The sequence below is a fragment of the Entelurus aequoreus genome, linkage group LG17 (assembly GCF_033978785.1).
Source record: "Entelurus aequoreus isolate RoL-2023_Sb linkage group LG17, RoL_Eaeq_v1.1, whole genome shotgun sequence".
NCBI classification, from domain to species: Eukaryota; Metazoa; Chordata; class Actinopteri; order Syngnathiformes; family Syngnathidae; genus Entelurus; species Entelurus aequoreus.
In genome coordinates, this window is record NC_084747.1 from 18,499,799 (window position 1) to 18,522,625 (window position 22,827).

The 22,827-nt window shown below is 38.7% G+C and overlaps 1 protein-coding gene across 2 annotated transcripts in view; it reads right to left on the bottom strand.

The window, feature by feature from the left end:
- Positions 1 to 7,635: 7,635 nt before the first annotated feature.
- The window catches only part of smarca2 (SWI/SNF related, matrix associated, actin dependent regulator of chromatin, subfamily a, member 2), a 141,391-nt gene continuing 126,199 nt past the window's right edge, over positions 7,636 to 22,827 (bottom strand). For both annotated transcript variants that reach the window (XM_062025102.1, XM_062025101.1), the window contains exon 34: positions 7,636 to 7,795. In XM_062025102.1, coding sequence (XP_061881086.1) covers positions 7,760 to 7,795 — 36 coding nt within the window. In that variant the 3' untranslated portion in view covers positions 7,636 to 7,759. The remainder of the gene's footprint in view (positions 7,796 to 22,827) is intronic.

Genomic DNA, 22,827 nt, shown 5'->3' on the forward strand with positions numbered 1-22,827 from the left:
TAGGTTCGGTACGTACCTCGGTTTAGAGGTCACGGTTCGGTTAATTTTCGCTACAGTGAGAAAACACCAAAATATACATTTTCTGGTTATTTATTTACCAAAATGTGTAAACAATGGCTTTATCCTTTTAACATTGCTTTAAAATAGCTGTGCGTGTGATGGATGTGAGCCACCACTAGGCTGATCAGTGCAACAGCAGGCAGTCATAAATGCTAAGCATAACAATAACACACATATACACACAGGGTCCATTGCCAGGGTTAATGCGGTCAACATATATCAAATAAAAACTAAATAAGATAAGGCTCAGAATTGGTTTCTTAACAAAACCTTTCTACATATAAAGTGCAACATTTCCACATATAAAGTGCAACATTAAACTGCTTCAAGTTGTTGCTCAGATTAAATAAAATGACAAAACTTTTCTTTTACATACAAAAAGTGCAACATGAAACAGTTTCAAGTCAACTCAGCCTCAGATTAACTTTTCTTCTAGTTTTTAATGCAATATGGTCTTAAATCTGCTGCTATAAAAACACAAACGGCATTTGTTATTACAAACCCCGTTTCCATATGAGTTGAGAAATTGTGATAGATGTAAATATAAACGGAATACAATGATTTGCAAATCCTTTTCAACCCATATTCAGTTGAATATGCTACAAAGACAACATATTTGATGGTTTTTTTTGCAAATAGTCATTAACTTTAGAATTTGATGCCAGCAACGCGTGACAAAGAAGTTGGGAAAGGTGGCAATAAATACTGATAAAGTTGAGGAATGCTCATCAAACACTTATTTGGAACATCCCACAGGTGAACAGGCAAATTGGGAACAGGTGGGTGCCATGATTGGGTATAAAAGTAGATTCCATGAAATGCTCAGTCATTCACAAACAAGGATGGGGCGAGGGTCACCACTTTGTCAACAAATGCGTGAGCAAATTGTTGAACAGTTTAAGAAAAACCTTTCTCAACCAGCTATTGCAAGGAATTTAGGGATTTCACCATCTACGCTCTGTAATATCATCAAAGGGTTCAGAGAATCTGGAGAAATCACTGCACGTAAGCAGCTAAGCCCGTGACCTTCCATCCCTCAGGCTGTACTGCATCAACAAGCGACATCAGTGTGTAAAGGATATCACCACATGGGCTCAGGAACACTTCAGAAACCCACTGTCAGTAACTACAGTTGGTCGCTACATCTGTAAGTGCAAGTTAAAACTCTCCTATGCAAGGCGAAAACTGTTTATCAACAACACCCAGAAACGCAGTGGGCTTCGCTGGGCCTGAGCTCATCTAAGATGGACTGATACAAAGTGGAAAAGTGTTCTGTGGTCTGACGAGTCCACATTTCAAATTGTTTTTGGAAACTGTGAACGTCGTGTCCTCCGGACCAAAGAGGAAAAGAACCATCCGGATTGTTATAGGCGCAAAGTGTAAAAGCCAGCATGTGTGATGGTATGGGGGTGTATTAGTGCCCAAGACATGGGTAACTTACACATCTGTGAAGGCACCATTAATGCTGAAAGGTACATACAGGTTTTGGAGCAACATATGTTGCCATCCAAGCAACGTTACCATGGACGCCCCTGCTTATTTCAGCAAGACAATGCCAAGCCACGTGTTACATCAACGTGGCTTCATAGTAAAAGAGTGCGGGTACTAGACTGGCCTGCCTGTAGTCCAGACCTGTCTCCCATTGAAAATGTGTGGCGCATTATGAAGCCTAAAATACCACAACGGAGACCCCCGGACTGTTGAACAACTTACCGTATTTTCCGCACCATAAGGCGCCCCGTGTTATTAGCCGCACGTTCAATGAACGGCATATTTCAAAACTTTGTTTACCTATTAGCCGCCCCGTGCTATTAGCCGCACCTACGCTACGCTAAAGGGAATGTCAACAAAACAGTCAGATAGGTCAGTCAAACTTTAATAATATATTACAAACCAGCGTTCTAACAATTCTGTTCACTCCCAAAATGTAATGTGCAAATGTGCAATCACAAAAATAGTAACACTCAAAATAGTGCAGAGCAATAGCAACATCAATAACTCAACGTTGCTCATACGTTAGTGTCACACAACACACAAAATAAACATTTAAAGCTCACTTTCTGAAGTTATTACTCATCCACAAATCCATCGAATTCTTCTTCTTCGGTGTGCTTCACTTGTTTTTTGGCACCATCTGTGATGTGGGCAGTCGTAGATCAACAGGGACGTAGCTGCATGAAAAAAGTCACCCGGTGTCTTCGCTCATCTTTTCTTCATCCATCCATCCCTTCGAGTTAGCTTTTATGATGACGCCGGCTGGAAAGTTCTCTTTTGGCAAGGTCTTCCTTTTGAATATCACCGTGGGTGAAAGTTTCTGGCCGTTAGCATGGCAAGCTAGCTAGCTCACGGTGAAGGACGACTTCTCATTGCCTGTGGTGCGAATATTCACCGTACGTACGTGTTCCCGTTGTATCCACAGTGCGGTTCACATGAATATCAAAAGTCAGTGGAACCTTGTACGTGTGTCTCTTAGTAGGAGACATTTTGTGGTCTTTACAGAAACACACAAATGAAATGAAACGTAATATCCGCGCGCTTCTTCTTCTACGGGGGCGGGTGCTCACCTTGGCGGTTGCTTACAGTAGAAGAAGAAGCGCTTCCTCTTCTATGGGGGCGGTTGCTTACCGTAGAAGAAGAAGCGCTTCCTCTTCTACGGGGAAAAAAGATGACGGCTGTTTACCGTAGTTGCGAGAACTAAACTTTATGAAAATAAATATGAATATTAATCCATATATAAGGCGCACCGGGTTATTAGCCGCACTGTCTGCTTTTGAGAAAAATTGTGGTTTTTAGGTGCGGCTTATGGTGCGGAAAATACGGTAAGCTGTACATCAAGCAAGAATGGGAAAGAATTCCACCTGAGAAGCTTCAAAAATGTGTCTCCTCAGTTCCCAAACGTTTACTGAGTGTTGTTAAAAGGAAAGGCCATGTAACACAGTGGTGAACATGCCCTTTCCCAACTACTTTGGCACGTGTTGCAGCCATGAAATTCTAAGTTAATTAGTATTTGCAAAAAAAAATAAAGTTTATCAGTTTGAACATCAAATATGTTGTCTTTGTAGTGCATTCAACTGAATATGGGTTGAAAAGGATTTGCAAATCATTGTATTCCGTTTATATTTAAATCTAACACAATTTCCCAACTCATATGGAAACGGGGTTTGTACTTTAGCCCTGCCTGACTCGCCGAGGAGAAGCTGCTTAAATGCGGTGGGAGCTGTGTTTGTTCGTCTTTCTCTTCGTTGAAGCGATGTTATCCATAGTTGTATCGCACCGCGAAGCCGAAGTGTTCCCAAACGGGAGATCTTAACGAGGCAAGAGGGTCTTCCAGCTCTGGCTTTTGCATGTTTTAGTAGCCCGGTTGCTGCTAGCATGCCGTGTGTTGTGCCTCAGTGTGCATTGTTTACACAACGTGCGGTGCGCTACTTAATATGTCCGTGTGCAAACTCGTTCGGTACACCTCCGAACCGAACCGAACCCCCCGTACCGAAACGGTTCAATTACAAATACACATACCGTTACACCCATATTCTCCGCTGTTGCCATTTCTAACATAAAGTAGCGTAAAGTTCTAACTTATATCTAGCTATGGAAGCGCTAAAAACTACCGGTGTAGCGAGTTTACATTATTCACCCAAGGAACTTTAGTTATTAGAGAGTTCCGGTCGGATGGTTTTTCACGGGACACATTTCCGGCGTTGTTGTTGTTGCACTAGTGAGCCACGGATGAGAAGATGCTGCTCCGTTATTGATTGAAGTAAAATCTGAATGTCATTAAAACAGTTAGCTCCATCTTTTGACACTTCTTCCACTCCCGTCCTTGCACGCTACACCGCTACAACAAAGATGACGGGGAGAAGACGCTCTTGAAATGGAGCCACGTAAATAAGACCGCCCACGAGGGTCAGAAAGCGGCTTGAAGATGATCTGTAAAACATCATCTATGCAACATTTTGACCAAAGAACCACCATTACATGTTATGTAGACCACAAGGAAGTGTTTTACATTTAGAAAAAAATCATAATATGACCCCTTTAATGGGCTTTATACTGTAATCCAGTGTGTCTTTTTTATGAAAATAGACCTAAATAAACCCGCTCATTGGCAGTGTGTTGAAAAATTCGGTAACATGTAATGGTGGTTCTTTGTTAAAAATGTTGCATGGATGATGTTTTACAGACCTTCTTCAAGCCGCTTTCTGACCGTCCCTTCAGGATGCGCCATTTTGTGGGCGGGTCTTATTTATGTGACTCCACTTCGACTGCGTCTTCTACCTGTCCAAGGTTTCTCATTGTGCCCATCGGGTTGAGTTTTTTCTTGCCCTGATGTGGGATCAGAGCCAAGGAAGTTGTCAAGGACTGTGATTAAGGGCTATATAAATAAACTTTGATTGATTGATTGAAGTAGCTTATTGACTACGGCACGGAGTACAATGGCGGAGGCGCGTACATTTTCGGGACTTACACAGATCCTAAATACACACCAGCAGGTAGCAATACTGTAGTTAAAAAAAGTTGGTTTTGCATAATAGGGGGATTTAAAACACCAAATAATATGTATTCTCTCTGTTGCCATTTTGGGGTCCTTATACACCAGGGGTGTCCAAAGTGCGGCCATTTACGGCCCGCAGCTAATTGTTTACCGGCCCGCCACACATTCTGGAAATGCTATTGCAAAAATTAAAAAAACATTTAAAAAAGTGGAATGAGGTGAAATCTAACTAGAAAAAGTTCCAATGTTGACACAAAGCTACCAGGCAGGCTTTTTTTTTCTTTCTTTTGTCTATCTTTCTTTTTTATTTTTTTGCCATTGCTCCAAAAAAAAAAAAAAAATCAATGTTATAATGAACTATTGACCTATTCAAAGCTCCAATTATTTTAAATATTTCCCTTTAAAATGTTTTATGTGGGAAATATTGCATATATTGTGTGGTTGCCATACAAAAACATCAACATTTTATTTGACAAAAGAGCATTGTCAGAACATGGACTATGATGCAGTTTCCTGCGTGGGTTGCTTTCCCGAGATGCAAACGAACTGAAGCAAACATGGCGTGGAGGTAAAAACATGATTTTATTCTACACTAACAAAACTCAAAAAAGGTATAAACAAAAGGCGCTCCCAGCGGAGGTAAAAACTTGACTATGAAAAACAAAAGACATGCACTTGGGCATAAAAACTATAAACATTAAATCAAAACTTACTTGGCATGAGATGAAACAAGAACTAGGGTAAACAGGTGCAGAGCATAAATTTGTGTGGAGAAGGTGATGTTGCCAGGAAGACAGCCTGGCAACTGGGAGCTTAAATAATAGTGACAGCAGGTACGTGACTCAAAATGTGAAAACGTGAGACAGGTGTGTGTGAGTCCAAACGTGGAACAGGTGAAACTAATGAGTAACCATGGAAACAAAACAAAACCAGGAAGTGAAACCAGGAACTAAGGAAGTCCAAAACTAACAGCATAACTAAACAAAACATGATCCGGACCATGGATCATGACAAGCATAAAACAAACAAAATAATAGTTCCAACGTAAAATGGACAGATATATCTGAAGTTGAGCTTGTAACTTAAGCGTTGAAAGTAAAAAAAAAACTAATAAAAATGTATCACTTTCTGAGTGGGGCACCTTTTGGATCCCAAATATATTTAATGGGATTTTATTTATCTTTTCACTGTGATTACTCAAAAAATAATAATGAATTAAAATCAATGGTGTCCTGCATTATTGATATTTTTAAGGCTCTAATTACTTCACATCAAACATTGCTTTCTGAATGTTTTGGGCAGTGGGGGAAATACCGCATATTTCAGTTTTATTATAAAAAACTAAGTTGTCTTTGTTTTTTTAAACTTTATATCAACCTGAAGTTGATATACTGTACAGATTTACTGTAAGCGTTACATTTATCATTTATTTATTATATAAAAAAATAATAATAATTTGACTTGTTTTTAACATTTTAATGACTTAGACCCTTTATGGTACCCGGGAGCCCTAAAGGTAAAAAACAAACAAAATCCATATATTTTGTTATGGTTTGAAAATGAAAAATATCAAAATGGCTCCCGCATGCTTTAATTTTTCCGTGTGTGGCCCTCAGTGGAAAAAGTTTGGACACCCCTGTTATACACGCACTATAATAATACCCGTATGTTGAAGCACAGCACGTCTGACTACGGTAGCCGCAATGCGCCGACAATCCATTAAGCGGTGCGGTTTTTGGTAGCTTACCAAAGTCATATTAGAACATTTGACAGATTTTTGAGCCCCATGTGTAATATATATATTCTTAAAACCTCTAAAGGCTTAGTGACCACATGCGTGGACAGCATCTTTTAGCTCTTATTTCCAAAATTGTGTACACTACTGAATTGGGGTCTTATGGCTGCTTATGTGGACACTTATACTGCCATCTGGTGGTGTCAGAAGGGTTTAACATACAATGGAATTGGAAAAAAAAGTGTAAATAAAAAAATGTGCATGTCACTACACATTAAGTACACGTTTGTGTACTAATGGACTAAGTACATCATATCAAAAGATGATTTTTTAGTTTTTATTCTAATTAGGGTCCAATAAGCCCAAATAGCAAAAATAAGAAATAAATAAAGCATGCAAACAAACAGTTTGGGCCTTAAGAGGTATAAGAAACATCAAAGTTTGGGTGTTGCTTGCTTACTTACCGGTACTTGTTAGCGTCATTTATTGAACAAGCATCAACCTGCAGTCCATACCTATCTCTTACGTGTGATTGCCATCTACTGGTCACACTTATCCATCCACCTTGTATGACATAAAATTGGTTCGAGGTCAGTAAGCACAACCAGAATTAATACATTCACAAGGCGCACTGTCAATTTTTGAGAAAATTAAAGGATTTCAAGCCTAATAGCCTGAAAAATATGGTATAATTATACTATAAACATGATCCCCACAGAGAGGGAGACCTCGTTAATCCAGAGTCTCTGTGAAAATAACAATTTCGACGCTTGGCATGACAGGTTGACTCGAAAAAAAGACCAACAACATGTTTTTTGTGCTCCAAATTGGTGATTTTTTAATTGGCTCTGGGCTATGCGACACGACCACAAAGACACTGTGCAAAGAAAGCAAACATTAAGTCACACTCGAATGACTGATACGGGCGAGGATACGGCAAAATGACTTACATGCTAAAAAACACAGAAAATCCACAAAGACTGCCCCGATACCGGCTGCACAAATACATCAAAAATACTGATTCAAATATATTGTTTAAAAGCCATAATACTGATTTTTCTTTTTCTTTTTTAACAATGTTTTTGCCCCTCGTTTCTAATGTTCTGCAAAAGTCCACTGCAGCAGTCCAGGAGCAAAACAAACTTGTTAGTGAGCGTAAGTAAGCGTGTGCTTCTCGGTAGACAACTTGGCACTGCGCGAGGTGATGCCCAATTATGCCCACTTTTTTTCTCAAAATGTCATGTCATCATGTGGTCTTGTAAAGGTGCAAGCGAGCGTTAAGTAACAATTGCAAAAGCTAGTGATATAAGCCTCTCTGGAAGTTTAAAAATGTACTAAAAAAAGTGTCTTTGAAAAAAAAAAAGGACATGGGGAATAAAGAAGGCGTACACTGCGTGAAGTAACAGGACAAATGAAGAAGGAGACCAAAAAGAACCTGGACAGTATAGGACCTTCTTTCAGGTTGCACGTCCTCACTCGTCATCACTCCTGCTCCCGTCCGACTGGTCCTGCAGAGACACACAAAAAGCAATAATGGAAATTTGGAAGACGTCGCCGCCATGGGAGGTTGGAGACGGATGAGGACTTATTTTTTTGTCCGCTCAGGGCATCGACGCAAGTCCAGTCCACAAACAAGACAGAAGTAAAAAAGAGAAAAAAAGTATTTTTTTTTTTAGACTTTGCCTGCCTGCTGACACTGTGCAGGCGGAGGCGGACAAGGAGTGTCGAGACCTAATGACACATGGTAAAGAAGGGAGGTGTTGATGTTAAACCCCTGCTGCCCTTTATAATTGGGGATTAAAATCGATTATTAAAATAGTTGCTGATTAATTTAGTCATCGATTCGTTGGATCTATGCTATGCGCAGAGGTTTTTTTGTTGTTTTTTTTAAAACAAAAAATGTTATTTTTTTTTTAAAAATAATCCTTTATTTATAAACTGCAACATTTACAAACAGCTGAGAAACAATAATCAAAATAAGTATGGTGCCAGTATGCTTTTTTTTCTTCAATAAAATACTGGATAGGATAGAAATGTAGTTTGTTTCTTTTATCCGATTATTAATCGAAGTAATAATCAACAGATTAATCGATTATCAAATTAATCGTTAGTTGCAGCCCTAATATATATATATACTGTATATACATATATATATATTATTTATAATATATATATATATTATATATAATATATATATATATATATTATATATAATATATATATATTATATAATATATATATTATATATAATATATATATATATACAGCCCGGCCCCCGGCCAAATTGTTTTAGCCCAATGCGGCCCCCGAGTCAAAAAGTTTGGGGACCCCTGCTAATGGTTTATTTATTGTAAAACAAGTGGTTCATTTCATTTAAAACAAAAGGAAAAATGTCATTATTTTTATTGACTAAAAAATATTTTGTTTATAGGTTGAAAAATGTAAACATGATTTATGCATTGTTTGTGGAAATATGGTATATATATATATATATATATATATATATATATACATATATATATATATATTAGGGCTGCAACAACTAATCGATTACATCGCCGATTAATTTAGTCATCGATTCGTTGGATCTATGCTATGCGCAGAGGTTTTTTTGTTTTTTTTTAATAACAAAAAAATGTTGTTGTTTTTTATAAACCTTTATTTATAAACTGCAACATTTACAAACAGCTGAGAAACAATAATCAAAATAAGTATGTTTCCAGTATGCTGTTTTTTTTCCAATAAAATACTGGATAGGATAGAAATGTAGTTTGTCTCTTCTATCCGATTATTAATCGAAGTAATAATCGACAGATTAATCGATTATCAAACTAATCGTTAGTTGCAGCCCTAATATATGTATATATATATATCTTTATCTTTATCTTTATATATATATATATATATATATATATATATATATATATATATATATATATATATATATATATATATATATATATATATATATATATATATATATATATATATATATATATATATACACGCACACTACCGTTCAAAAGTTTGGGGTCACATTGAAATGTCCTTATTTTTGAAGGAAAAGCACTGTACTTTTCAATGAAGATAACTTTAAACTAGTCTTAACTTTAAAGAAATACACTCTATACATTGCTAATGTGGTAAATGACTATTCTAGCTGCAAATGTCTGGTTTTTGGTGCAATATCTACATAGGTGTATAGAGGCCCATTTCCAGCAACTATCACTCCAGTGTTCTAATGGTACAATGTGTTTGCTCATTGGCTCAGAAGGCTAATTGATGATTAGAAAACCCTTGTGCAATCATGTTCACACATCTGAAAACAGTTTAACTCGTTACAGAAGCTACAAAACTGACCTTCCTTTGAGCAGATTGAGTTTCTGGAGCATCACATTTGTGGGGTCAATTAAACGCTCAAAATGGCCAGAAAAAGAGAACTTTCATCGGAAACTCGACAGTCTATTCTTGTTCTTAGAAATGAAGGCTATTCCACAAAATTGTTTGGGTGACCCCAAACTTTTGAACGGTAGTGTATGTCCTTGTGCAGGGTAGGGACACAGACAAGTTGGCTACACAACTACACAACTTGATCAAGTTTTGTATTATTTCTTTCTATCACCCTGCTTCTTAGCACCATCCTTACACTCAGAGCCATGTTTAGAAAACTACTTTTTGCCCGTCTAGCCATGACCTAATGCCAGCGAGTAAGGCGCCGAATCTTATGCACTGCAAAAAGTCAGTGTTCAAAAACAAGAAAAAAATAATACAACAATTAGGGGTATTTTATTTGAACTAAGCAAAATTATCTGCCAATAGAACAAGAAAATTTGGCTTGTCAAGACTTTCCAAAACAAGTAAAATTAGCTAACCTCAATGAACCCAAAAATACCTTAAAATAAGTATATTCTGACTAATAACAAGTGCACTTTTCTTGGTAGAAAAAAAAAGAGACCTCTTTGCTCAATATGTTGAAAAATATTCTTAAATGAAGTAAATGCTAGTGTCATTATCTTGACATAATGATATGCGCTCTGCATTACATTTCTTGAAATCAGCAAATTTATACTAAAACTAATTTATTGTTCTTAATGCAAAGGCAACAAGGCAAGCGCTTGTTACTCTCGGGGTCTCCTAGCCGCTCAGGCAAATCATATTGTGTAAAAATGCATTTTTCCATCGATAACATGACATCATCGCGCCAAGTGCGTGCTCTTTCAGTCAATTAGTGCGCATATATACAGCCCGGCCCCCGGCCAAAATGTTTTTAATTGTAATTTTGAGGAATTTATCTGAATGTGCATGAACTATTTCTGTTCAAAATTATTAGAAATGTCACATGTTAAATGTTAACTGTCAGTTTACTGTACTGTGCCAACTGTACTACTATATGAGTACGTGTTTTCTATTGTTTCATTGAAAATAAAACAGCAAAGCCCATTTGGCTGTCATCTGTTTTAATTATGAGACACAATTGTGGTATTTAAAAAAAAAAAAAAAAGTACATAAATAAATACAATCATGTGTGCTTACGGACTGTATCCCTGCAGACTCTATTTATCTATATTGATATATAATGTATATATTGTGTTTTTTATGTTGATTTCATAAAAATAAAAAAAAATAAAAACATTTTTTTTTTTAAATTTCTTGTGCGGCCCGGTACCAATTGGTCCGCGGACCGGTACCGGGCCGTGGCCCGGTGGTTGGGGACCACTGATATAGGTCATCAAATCTCAGCAACAAGCTGTAATATCTTACTGAGATCATTTAGGACCAAAACACTTAAAACAAGTAAAACACTCTAACATAAAATCTGCTTAGTGAGAAGAATTATCTTATCAGACAGAAAATAAGCAAATATCACCCTTATTTGAGATATTTCATCTTACTTAGATTTCAGTTTTTGCAGTGTGGCAAGTAGCGCTGAGGATGTAACTGAAGCTTATTCGTAACCCAAACGTTCACTTGCAACTTAAAGGGGAACTGCACAGTCACAATCCTTATGTGAGACAAGAACACACGTCTTTCTCTTTTTTGAGCAATTTAAATTCTAAAAAACGGCTAGTGTAAGATAGCAAACAATTAAAATAGTGGGATTCATCTATTCTGCCTAGACAGTCCTCTAAAAAACATCCAAAAACTGCCAAATATCTTAACCAGGTATTAGCAACATTGTTATTGCAAGTAGAGATGTCCGATAATATCGGACTGACGATATTATCGGCCGATAAATGTTTTAAAATGTAATATCGGAAATTATCGGTATCGGTTTCAAAAAGTAAAATTTATGACTTTTTAAAACGCTGCTGTGTACACGGACATAGGGAGAAGTACAGAGCGCCAATAAACCTTGAAGGCACTGCCTTTGCGTGCCAGCCCAGTCACATAATATCTACGGCTTTTCAGACACACAAGTGAATGCAAAGCATACTTGGTCAACAGCCATACAGGTCACACTGAGGGCGGCCGTATAAACAACTTTAACACTGTTATAAATATGCGCCACACTGTGAACCCACACCAAACAAGAATGACAAACACATTTTGGAAGAACATCCGCACCGTAACACAACATAAAAAATACCCAGAACCCCTTGCAGCACTAACTCTTCCGGGACGCTACAATACACATCCCCCGCTACCCCGCCTACCCCCCACCTCAACCTCCTCATGCTCTCTCAGGGAGAGCATGTCCCAAATTCCAAGCTGCTGTTTTGAGGCATGTTGAAAAAAATAATGCACTTTGTGACTTCAATAATAAATATGGCAGTGCCATGTTGGCATTTTTTTACATAACTTGAGTTGATTTATTTTGGAAAACCTTGTTACATTGTTTATTGCATCCAGCGGGGCATCACAACAAAATTAGGCATAATAATGTGTTAATTCCACGACTGTATATATCGCAGTGTTTCCCATAAACTGCCAAGATACCTGTGGCGGTGGGGGCGTGTCTGTGGGCGTGGTCACCATGACATCAGCGAGCAATTTGCATAATTTACTACAATGATATGATTTTTTCTAAAAAGGCTAAAAAAATGTATACTTACTAATTAATAACAGTTTTGTTTTAAACGTCCATCCATCCATCCATCCATCCATCCATTCATCCATTTTACAATATAATTACAACACTTAATGTACATATTTATATACAGATTTGAACAATAAGTTATTCACTGAAATATATTTATTAATTGTGGTTCTTACAAAAAATATATCTTATAAAATATAAAAGCTAAAATGTCTCTTAAAGCTCTGCCCCTTTAATTAGTGCATACTAAATCATTTAACTTTAGCCTACTACTACAACCATATTATTTACCAGCAACATAAAGTGAAACAGAGGCAGAGGTGTCCTGCCACAGTCAGTAACAAATAAACAGAAAACAGTAGTGGTCAAATACAAATAAGGCAACAAGAGAAGTATCCTACACTTCTCTTTTGTAAAGTAAATCTGAACAGCCGATATGGGCATCTACATCAACTATATGATTTGTCTGAGAAACTGGACAGGACCAAAAAAAAAAATTTTTTTTTTTACATTTTTGGCGGACGTAATTTTTTCGTGGCGGGCCGCCACAAATAAATGAATGTGTGGGAAACACTGTATCGGTATCGGTTGATATCGGTAATTAAGAGTTGGACAATATCGGAATATCGGATATCGGCAAAAAAGCCATCATCGGACATGTGCAAATGCCGAGGAACTATTTTTGGTAACATGGCGCCTTCTTTACGCAGGTAACGTACCTACTGCAGCTCCTGGCATACCGAGCTAGTGAGCTGCTGCATTGCCTTTGAGTTGGTAAAAGTCTGTGCTAATTTATAAATCATGCCTTACACTGGTTTAAGAACTTTGAAATTCACATTAGACCTGAAGACATTGCTAGGAAGATGCTCGTTTCATCCCAGCATTTTTTTTTACCTGAGGGGTGAGGATTCTAATCTAAATGGGGATTGCAAGTCCTGTGCTGAAATATATGAACATCCCATCAGTGGGTATTCCAATTGAGAGCATACATTGTACAGTAAGTGATTGTTTAATTATGTTCATCGTTTGTTTATCTTGGGAAAGCACTTAGCAATACTGCTACATGTTTCACAAAAGCCGGATCTGCTTCGCACTCAACTTCCAAAACCCGTCGCTCATTCTCCTTATATTCATCATTTGTCCCAAAGTAGTGGTTGTTGGCTCTCATCAAGTTCGCAATGATTAGTAAATGTGCAGTTTTATCACACAACACAATGCCACAAATGTTGCAAGTTTTGAGGGAGCGTGCAGTCGGCATGCTGGCAGGAATTTGCCTGTAAATGTAATGTTCATTTCTCTACCTTTAGCAGTCTACAAATCATTTCAGAGAATTCGGCAGTACATCCAACCGGCCTCACAACCGCAGACCACGTGTACCGTATTTTTCAGAGTATAAGTCGCTCCGGAGTATAAGTCGCACCGGCCGAAAATGCATAACATTTGAAAGGAAATTTAAAATAAATAAAGAATAGTGAACAACAGGCTGAATAAGTGTACGTTATATGAGGCATAAATAACCAACTGAGAACGTGCCTGGTATGTTAACGTAACATATTATGGTAAGAGTCATTCAAATAACTATAACATATAGAACATGCTATACGTTTACCAAACAATCTGTCACTCCTAATCGCTAAATCCCATGAAATCTTATATGTCTAGTCTCTTACGTGAATGAGCTAAATAATATTATTTGATATTTTATGGTAATGTGTTGATAATTTCACACATAAGTCGCTCCTGAGTATAAGTCGCACCCCCGGCCAAACTATGAAAAAAAACTGCCACTTATAGTCCGAAAAATACGGTAGCTGTATTTTGTTGAAGGAAATAGAAAACGTTGCAATGTGCTCTGTGAAATCAAATCGACATTGTACACTGAACAAAAATATAAATGCAACACTTGTTGTTTTTGCTCCCATTTTTCATGAGTTGAACGCCAATATCTAAAACGTTAACTACTATATATACACAACGGGCCTATTCCGCTCAAATATTGTTCTGTCTACATATGTGTTAGTGAGCATTTCTTTTTTGCCAAGATAATCCATCCCACCTCACAGGTGTGGCATCCCAAGATGCTGATTAAACAGCATGATGATTACACAGATGTGCCTGAAGCTGCCCACAATAAAAGGCCAGAAACACCATGGGTCCAGTGGACGACACTAAATCGCCTGAGAACAGGAACAGGGCGATCAAAAGCTGCTATGGCCAGATGGGGCTACAAAACCGGCCCAACCACCTGCGAATGCGGAGAAGAGGACCACACGATGCAGCACTGCCTTGTCTGTCCTCTGCTACCCAACCAGTGCAGCTTAAAAGATCTTGCAGAGTTCAACGACAATGCAAAAGACTGTGTAAAGAAATGGGAAACTGTCATATAACCACATGCTTCAAAGACACGAAAAGAAGAAGAATAAAAGGCCACTCTGAAATGTGCAGTTTTATCACACAACACAATGCCACAAATGTTGCAAGTTTTGGGGGAGCGTGCAGTCGGCATGCTGGTAGGAATTTGCCTGTAAATGTAATGTTCATTTCTCTACCTTTAGCAGTCTACAAATCATTTCAGAGAATTCGGCAGTACATCCAACCGGCCTCACAACCGCAGACCACGTGTACCGTATTTTTCAGAGTATAAGTCGCACCGGCCGAAAATGCATAACATTTGAAAGGCAATTTAAAATAAATAAAGAATAGTGAACAACAGGCTGAATAAGTGTACGTTATATGAGGCATAAATAACCAACTGAGAACGTGCCTGGTATGTTAACGTAACATATTATGGTAAGAGTCATTCAAATAACTATAACATATAGAACATGCTATACGTTTATCAAACAATCTGTCACTCCTAATCGCTAAATCCCATGAAATCTTATACGTCTAGTCTCTTACGTGAATGAGCTAAATAATATTATTTGATATTTTACGGTAATGTGTTAATAATTTCACACATAAGTCGCTCCTGAGTATAAGTCGCACCCCCGGCCAAACTATGAAAAAAAACTGCCACTTATAGTCCGAAAAATACGGTAGCTGTATTTTGTTGAAGGAAATAGAAAACGTTGCAATGTGCTCTGTGAAATCAAATCGACATTGTACACTGAACAAAAATATAAACACAACACTTTTTGTTTTTGCTCCCATTTTTCATGAGTTGAACTCAAATATCTAAAACGTTAATTACTGTATATACACAACGGACCTATTCCGCTTCTGTTTACATCGGTGTTAGTGAGCATTTCTTTTTTGACAGATAATCCATCCCACCTCACAGGTGTGGCATACCAGGATGCTGATTAAACAGCATGATTATTACACAGGGTGTGCCTTAAGCTGCCCACGATAAAAGGCCACTCTAAAATGTGCAGTTTTATCACACAACACAATGCCACAAATGTCGCAAGTTTTGAGGGAGCGTGCAGTCGGCATGCTGACTGCAGCAATGTGCCTGTAAATTGAATGTTCATTTCTCTAACCTTTAGCAGTCTACAAATCATTTCAGAGAATTTGGCAGTACATCCAACCGGCCTCACAACCGCAAACCACGTGTAACCACACCAGCCCAGGACCTCCACATCCAGCAGGTGCACCTCCATGATAGTCTGAGACCAGCCACCCGGACAGGTGCTGCAAACCAAATAATTTCTGCACAAACTGTGAGAAACCGTCTCAGGGAAACTCATCCACATGCTTGTCATCTATTTAATAACTTTTGGAAGATTCCATCACAATCTGTTTATTTCTCTCTAAAAAAAGATTCGACTGATCGTCAACAGTGGACAAAATCTAACGATACATATTTAACTATAAAAATCTGTAGCTGAAGACAGTCCTAGAATAATGATGTGGAAAAATCAACAAAGCCAATAGCCCAGACCTTCCTCAAGGATAACATTTTATTATTAATCAGTGGAAAATATCTTCTTAAGCACCGTAGTGGTCTCACTATTACAACTTACTCTACTAATAGGCCAGTCTCTCCCTTCCAGAGTGCAAAACAACCACAGGGAGAAAATGTACTCTCTTTTTTTAATATTACATTTTCATTTACTGTATTTTAAATGTCATTTGTGTGTTCTGTGTTCTTTCTGATTAAGCAATACTGTAATTTAGTAAAGTTACCTAAAACTTAAAGGCCTACTGAAACCCACTACTACCGACCACGCAGTCTGATAGTTTATATATCAATGATGAAATCTTAACATTGCAACACATGCCAATACGGCCGGGTTAACTTATAAAGTGAAATTTTAAATTTCCCGGCAAACGTCCGGCTGAAAACGTTTCGATATGATGACGTTTGCGCGTGACGTCAACAGTGGAAGCGGAAGTATTCGGAGCCCATTGAATCCAATACAAAAAGCACTGTTTTCATTTCATAATTCCACAGTATTCTGGACATCTGTGTTGGTGAATCTTTTGCAATTTGTTTAATGAACAATGGAGACTGCAAAGAAGAAAGCTGAAGGTGCGATCGGCGTATTAGCGGCGGACTACAGCAACACAACCAGGAGCACTTTGAGGATAGCAGACGCGCTAGCCGAACGACCTCACCTTGACTTCCTCCGTCTCCGGGTCGCCAACCACATCGGTGATCGGGTGAAGTCCTTCGTCGTACCGTCGATCGCTGGAACGCAGGTGAGCACGGGTCGTGATGAGCAGATGAGAGCTGGCGTAGGTGCAGAGCTAATGTTTTTAGCATAGCTCTGTCGAGGTTCCGTAGCTAAGTTAGCTTCAATGGCGTCGTTAGCAACAGCATTATTAAGCTTCGCCAAGCTGGAAAGCATTAACCGTTTATTTACATCTCCAGAGTTTGGTAGTATTGTTGATCTTCTGTCTATCCTTCCAGTCAGGGACTTATTTGTTTTGTTTCTATATGCTGTAAAGCCCGATGCTATCACGTTAGCTCAGTAGCTAAAGAGCTTCATCGATGTATTGTCGAGGAGATAAAAGTCACTGTGAATGTCCATTTCGCGTTCTCGACTCTCATTTTCAAGAAGATATAGTATCCGAGGTGGTTTAAAATACGAATCCGTGATCCACAATAGAAAAAGGAGAGAGTGTGGAATCCAATGAACCCTTGTACCTAAGTTACGGTCAGAGCGAAAAAAGATACGTTCTGCACTGCACGCTAGTCCTTCACTTTCACGTTCCTCATCCACAAATCTTTCATCCTCGTTTAAATTAATGGGGTAATCGTCGCTTTCTCGGTCCGAATCGCTCTCGCTGCTGGTGTAAACAATAGGAAAATATGAGCAGTCCTTCCCCCGGTGTCGTCACGCTACTTCCGGTAGGGGAAAGGCTTTTTTTTATCAGAGACCAAAAGTTGCAAACTTTATCGTCGTTGTTCTACACTAAATCCTTTCAGCAAAAATATGTCAATATCGCGAAATGATCAAGTACGACACATAGAATGGATCTGCTATCCCCGTTTAAATAAAAAAATGTCATTTCAGTAGGCCTTTAACTTTCATCGTTGTTGTAGAAACAGAACGAGTTTGAGAGGGCGGACTTCCTGTAGCAAGATAATCTTGCTACAGTAGTCTTGTCTTGTCTAAAGTCAAGCGTGGGAGTGGGATCATCACACGGTTACGTGAGTGCCTTTTGGCTCGCCTTTTTTTTACGACGACAGACAAGTCCACGTTACTGCAGTGTACCAAATTGCTCTTTCTTTGCGACAGCCACCCGTTTCACGATGTATAAAAGTTTATATTTTTCATGCTTTTCATATCCACCCTCCTGAAAATGGAAGCAGAAGATCCAGGTGAGGCATTTTTGCTTGAGGAGTTCGCTTTAAGCTCAGACAAATTAAAGGGTTGACATATCGAACGCGGGGCTCAAGGCTCCAATATGTCATTTGTCAGTAGATGATTCCTGCTAATGTGGTCATGTTGTCTTCAGCTCTTGAAGGCATGATTGCTGGCGTGACAAGTGACAAGTCGTCATGGTAAGAGGGTAAACAAACAGTCACTTGACATGTGAACTGGTGACTCAATGACGCAGGCTGAAGATGTATTTAAAAAAATAAAAAATAAACCCAACCATCTTGCTGGTGGGTCTTATTCAGAGGTTGGAATGACTGGTGTGCAAACAATACCTGAACTGTCGATTTGAGCTTTGCACCTGATAGCGTCAGTGGGATTCAAAGACAATGGCTGGAAGGGACTCTGACGCAAGACTACCGTACATTACGCCTCCTCATGTTGGATTTGCAGGGTTCCTGGCACGATACACTTCAATACGGTGAAACATCTGGTGTCTGTATTTTACAAAACCCCAAACCAGTGAAGTTGTCACGTTGTGTACATCTTAAATAAAAACAGGATACAATGATTTGCAAATCCTTTTCGACTTATATTCAATTGAATAGACTGCAAAGACAAGATATTTAATGTTCGAACTGGTAAACTTTGTTATTTTTTGCAAATAATAGCTCATTTGGAATTTGATGCCTGCAACTGAGATAGTTCAGGAATGCTCATCAAACACTTATTTGGAACATCCCACAGGTGACCAGGCTAATTGGGAACAGGTGGGTGCCATGATTGGGTATAAAAGCAGCTTCCATAAAATGCTCAGTCATTCACAAACAAGGATGGGGCGAGGGTCACCACTTTGTGAACAAATGGTCCAACAGTTTAAAAACAACATTTCTGAACGAGCTACTGCAAAGCATTTAGGGATTTCACCATCTACGGTCCGTAATATCATCAAACGGTTCAGAGAATCTGGAAAAATCACTGCACGTAAGCGGCAAGGCTGAAAACCAACATTGAATGCCTGTGACCTTCGTTATCTCAAAAAATGACATCAGTGTGTAGAGGATATCGCCACATGGGCTCAAGAACACTTCAGAAAACCACTGTCAGTAACTACAGTTTGTCGCTACATCTGTAAGTGCAAGTTAAAACTCCAATCTGCAAAGCGAAAGCCATTTATCAACAACACCCAGAAACGCCGCCGGCTGCGCTGGGCCCGAGCTCATCTAAGATGGACTGCTGCGAAGTGGAAAAGTGTTCTGTGGTCTGATGAGTCCACATTTCAAATTGTTTTTGAAAACTGTGGACGTCTTGTCCTCCGGACCAAAGAGGAAAAGAACCATCCGGATTGTTATAGGCGCAAAGTTCAAAAGCCAGCATGTGTGATGGTATGGGGGTGTATTAGTTTGAGTTTGAGTTTATTTCGAACATGCAAGCATACAACATGATACATCACAATTTCCAGTTTCTCTTTTCAACATGTTCGAAAAGGAGTAGGAAGAAGCAGAGCTTATTTCATCTTACCCCTTTTCTTTTACATAACAGTTACTAAAACTTTTGTTCACTTCCTGTTCTCAATTTATTCACAATACACTCCATAAGTAATCACAATAAAAATAAATAAATAAATAAATAATATTCGGTGAAGTAAGTTGCATTCTATATGGTGAGATGAGTAAGATTATTTTGAAAATGAACAGATGGATGGATGAAATAAATTCAGAATTTTTATCATGGTTCTTCTTCTTTGTATTTAGTGCCCAAGACATGGGTAACTTACACATCTGTGAAGGCACCCTTAATGCTGAAAGGTACATACAGGTTTTGGAGCAACATAAGTTGCCATCCAAGCAACAGCTTTTTCATGGACGCCCCTGCTTATTTCAGCGAGACAATGCCAAGCCACATTCTTCACATGTTACAACAACGTGGCTTCATAGTAAAAGAGTGCGGGTACTAGACTGGCCTGCCTGTAGTCCAGACCTGTCTCCCATTGAAAATGTGTGGCGCATTATGAAGCCTAAAATACCACAACGGAGACCCCCAGACTGTTGAACAACTTAAGCTGTACATCAAGCAAGAATGGGAAAGAATTCCACCTGAAAAGCTTCAAAAATTGAAGTTCCCAAATGTTTACTAAGTGTTTTTAAAAGGAAAAGCCATGTAACACAGTGGTAAAAATGCCCCTGTGACAACTTTTTTGCAACGTGTTGCTGCCATTAAATTCTTAATTAATGATTATTTGAAAAGTTATTAAGTTTCTCAGTTCGAACATGAAATATCTTGTCTTTGCAGTCTATTTAATTGAATATAAGTTGAAAAGGATTTGCAAATCATTGCATTCTGTTTTTATTTACCATTTACACAACATGCCAACTTCACTGGTTTTGGGTTTTATAAATCTGCTTAACTGTCAAGACGACACACCAGCGTTAGCCAAACATTGATTTGACTGTGGCGGCCAACCACAAATAGATTTCGACCATCACAAAGATGTTTGCCGCCATTTGTTAAGATTGTTTAATGTTTATGCATGTTTACTTTAAGGCTGAAACGACGCGTCGACGTAGTCGACGTCATCGGTTACGTAAATACGTCGACGCCGTTTTTGTGCGTCGACGCGTCGCATATTTACGTCACACTACCGTCATGGCGGACCGCAAAGCAGACGATCAAAGCAGACGATGCGAGCGGTGCGAGCGAGGGGGGAAAAGCATGCCAAAAGTGGTCAAAAGTGTGGGAGTATTTCAATAAACGGCCTAATAATGTTGTTGTATGCACACTGTGTCGAGCGGAAATGGCCTATCATAGCAGCACAACGGCTATGAACGAACATTTGAAAAGAAAACCATCAACTAGTCAATCGTCCGCGTTAGCATACGTTGTCATCATTACACAAAAACATGAATGTGTCATTTGTATCTGCTAGGGGTGTAACGGTACGTGTTTTGTATTGAACCGTTTCGGTACGGGGCTTTCGGTTCGGCACGGGGGTGTACCGAACGAGTTTCTAAGCTGAAGCTAACTTTAGCTGCTAAAGTCTTAACAAGCTGCTTCGCTCCTCTGCCTCTGTCTCAGCACGCAGCATTGTCCCACCCACACAACCATCTGATTGGTACACACACAGCATTGTCCCACCCACACAACCATCTGATTGGTACACACGAAGCATTATCAGCCAATCAGCAGTGTGTATTCAGAGCACATGTAGTCAGCGCTTCAGCGTGGAGCAGATAGGTGTTTAGCAGGTGAGCATCAGGCAGCGGACTCTCCCCAAATGATAATAAACACCTCCCAGTCAACTACTAGTAACATCACTATGAGCCCGTTGACCTTCTAGAAATATAAACTGCAGCTCAGCTCACTCGCAGTCCTGGCTTGAGGTGAAGGCTAATTACCTCTCAGTTCCAGCCACATCGACCCCTTCTGAGCGCCTATTTTCAGCTGCTGGGAATATTGTAAACAAGAAAAGAACCAAACATGTACACATGCTAACCTTTCTTCATTACAACTGTTAGTCACTCACTGGAATGAGTAGAATTGGTTATTGTGTACTGTGTTGGACTGGATGTTTATTTTGCACATTTTAAAAACAATACTTAATGTTTAGAGTGCTCCAGAATATTTAGATTGGCACTTTTTTGTATTGGATGTTTATCTTTATTTTTGCACATTTTAGCAAATAAGCAATACTTTCACTTTTGTTGAAATGTTTACACTGTTGTTACAGAATATTTCGTTTTGCACTTTTTTGTATTGGATGTTTATCTTTATTTTTGCACATTTTAAAGCAAAATAAGCAATACTTTTACTTTTGAAATGCTTATACTATTGCAGAATATTAAGATTTGCACTGGATGTTGACTTTTATATTTGCACATTAAAAAGCAAATAAGCTACTTTTAATTTTGTTAAATGTTAAAAGTTTTAAATGTTTTAAATTCTCACGTTGCGATCTGCAATACTATCCTCTACCACAGGGGTGTCAAACTCAAATACAGAGTGGGCCAAAATTTAAAACTGAACAAAGCCGTGGGCCAAGGTTGAACAAATGAACCTTTTAATAGGGACCCAAACAAGTTTTGCATTGAATATTGAACAAGCAAGGCTTATATAACTTTATAGTGACATGCAAAATCCAGGTTCAAATAATAATAATAATAATTTAAAAATATCAATGGCATATCAAATACAATTTAAATAAAAATGGAATGCCTCTTTTCTATTTGCAGCCTTCTGAGGTAAATATCAACATTAACTTTTTCCACAGGCTAATAAATTTGAAAATAAAATAACAATGAATAAACCAACCATTCAGGACTTTAAACTGCTCAGTTTGCAACACACTGATCAAATCTGATGTGCCCAAGCCAGATACCTGACATCTTTTCTGGGATGCTAGTTCATTCATGTCGGGGCTCAGGCTTTGAGCTGAGGCAACCTTCATTATCCAACGAAGGTGTTCATCAGTCATTATATCTCGTAGTCCACCCGGACCACAGTCTTAGGGGCGTGCTTTAAAGGCACTGCGTTTATCGTCCTCCACGAGATGTCGTCATGTCTGCTTTTCATCCATTCCAACAACGTGCCGGCCCGATCACAAAATATGTGCGACTTCAGCATGCACACACACGTGAATGCAAGCATACTTGGCCAACAGCGATACAGGTTACACTGACGGTGCTCGTATAAATAACTTTAACATGTTAGAAATATGCGCCACACTGTGAACCCA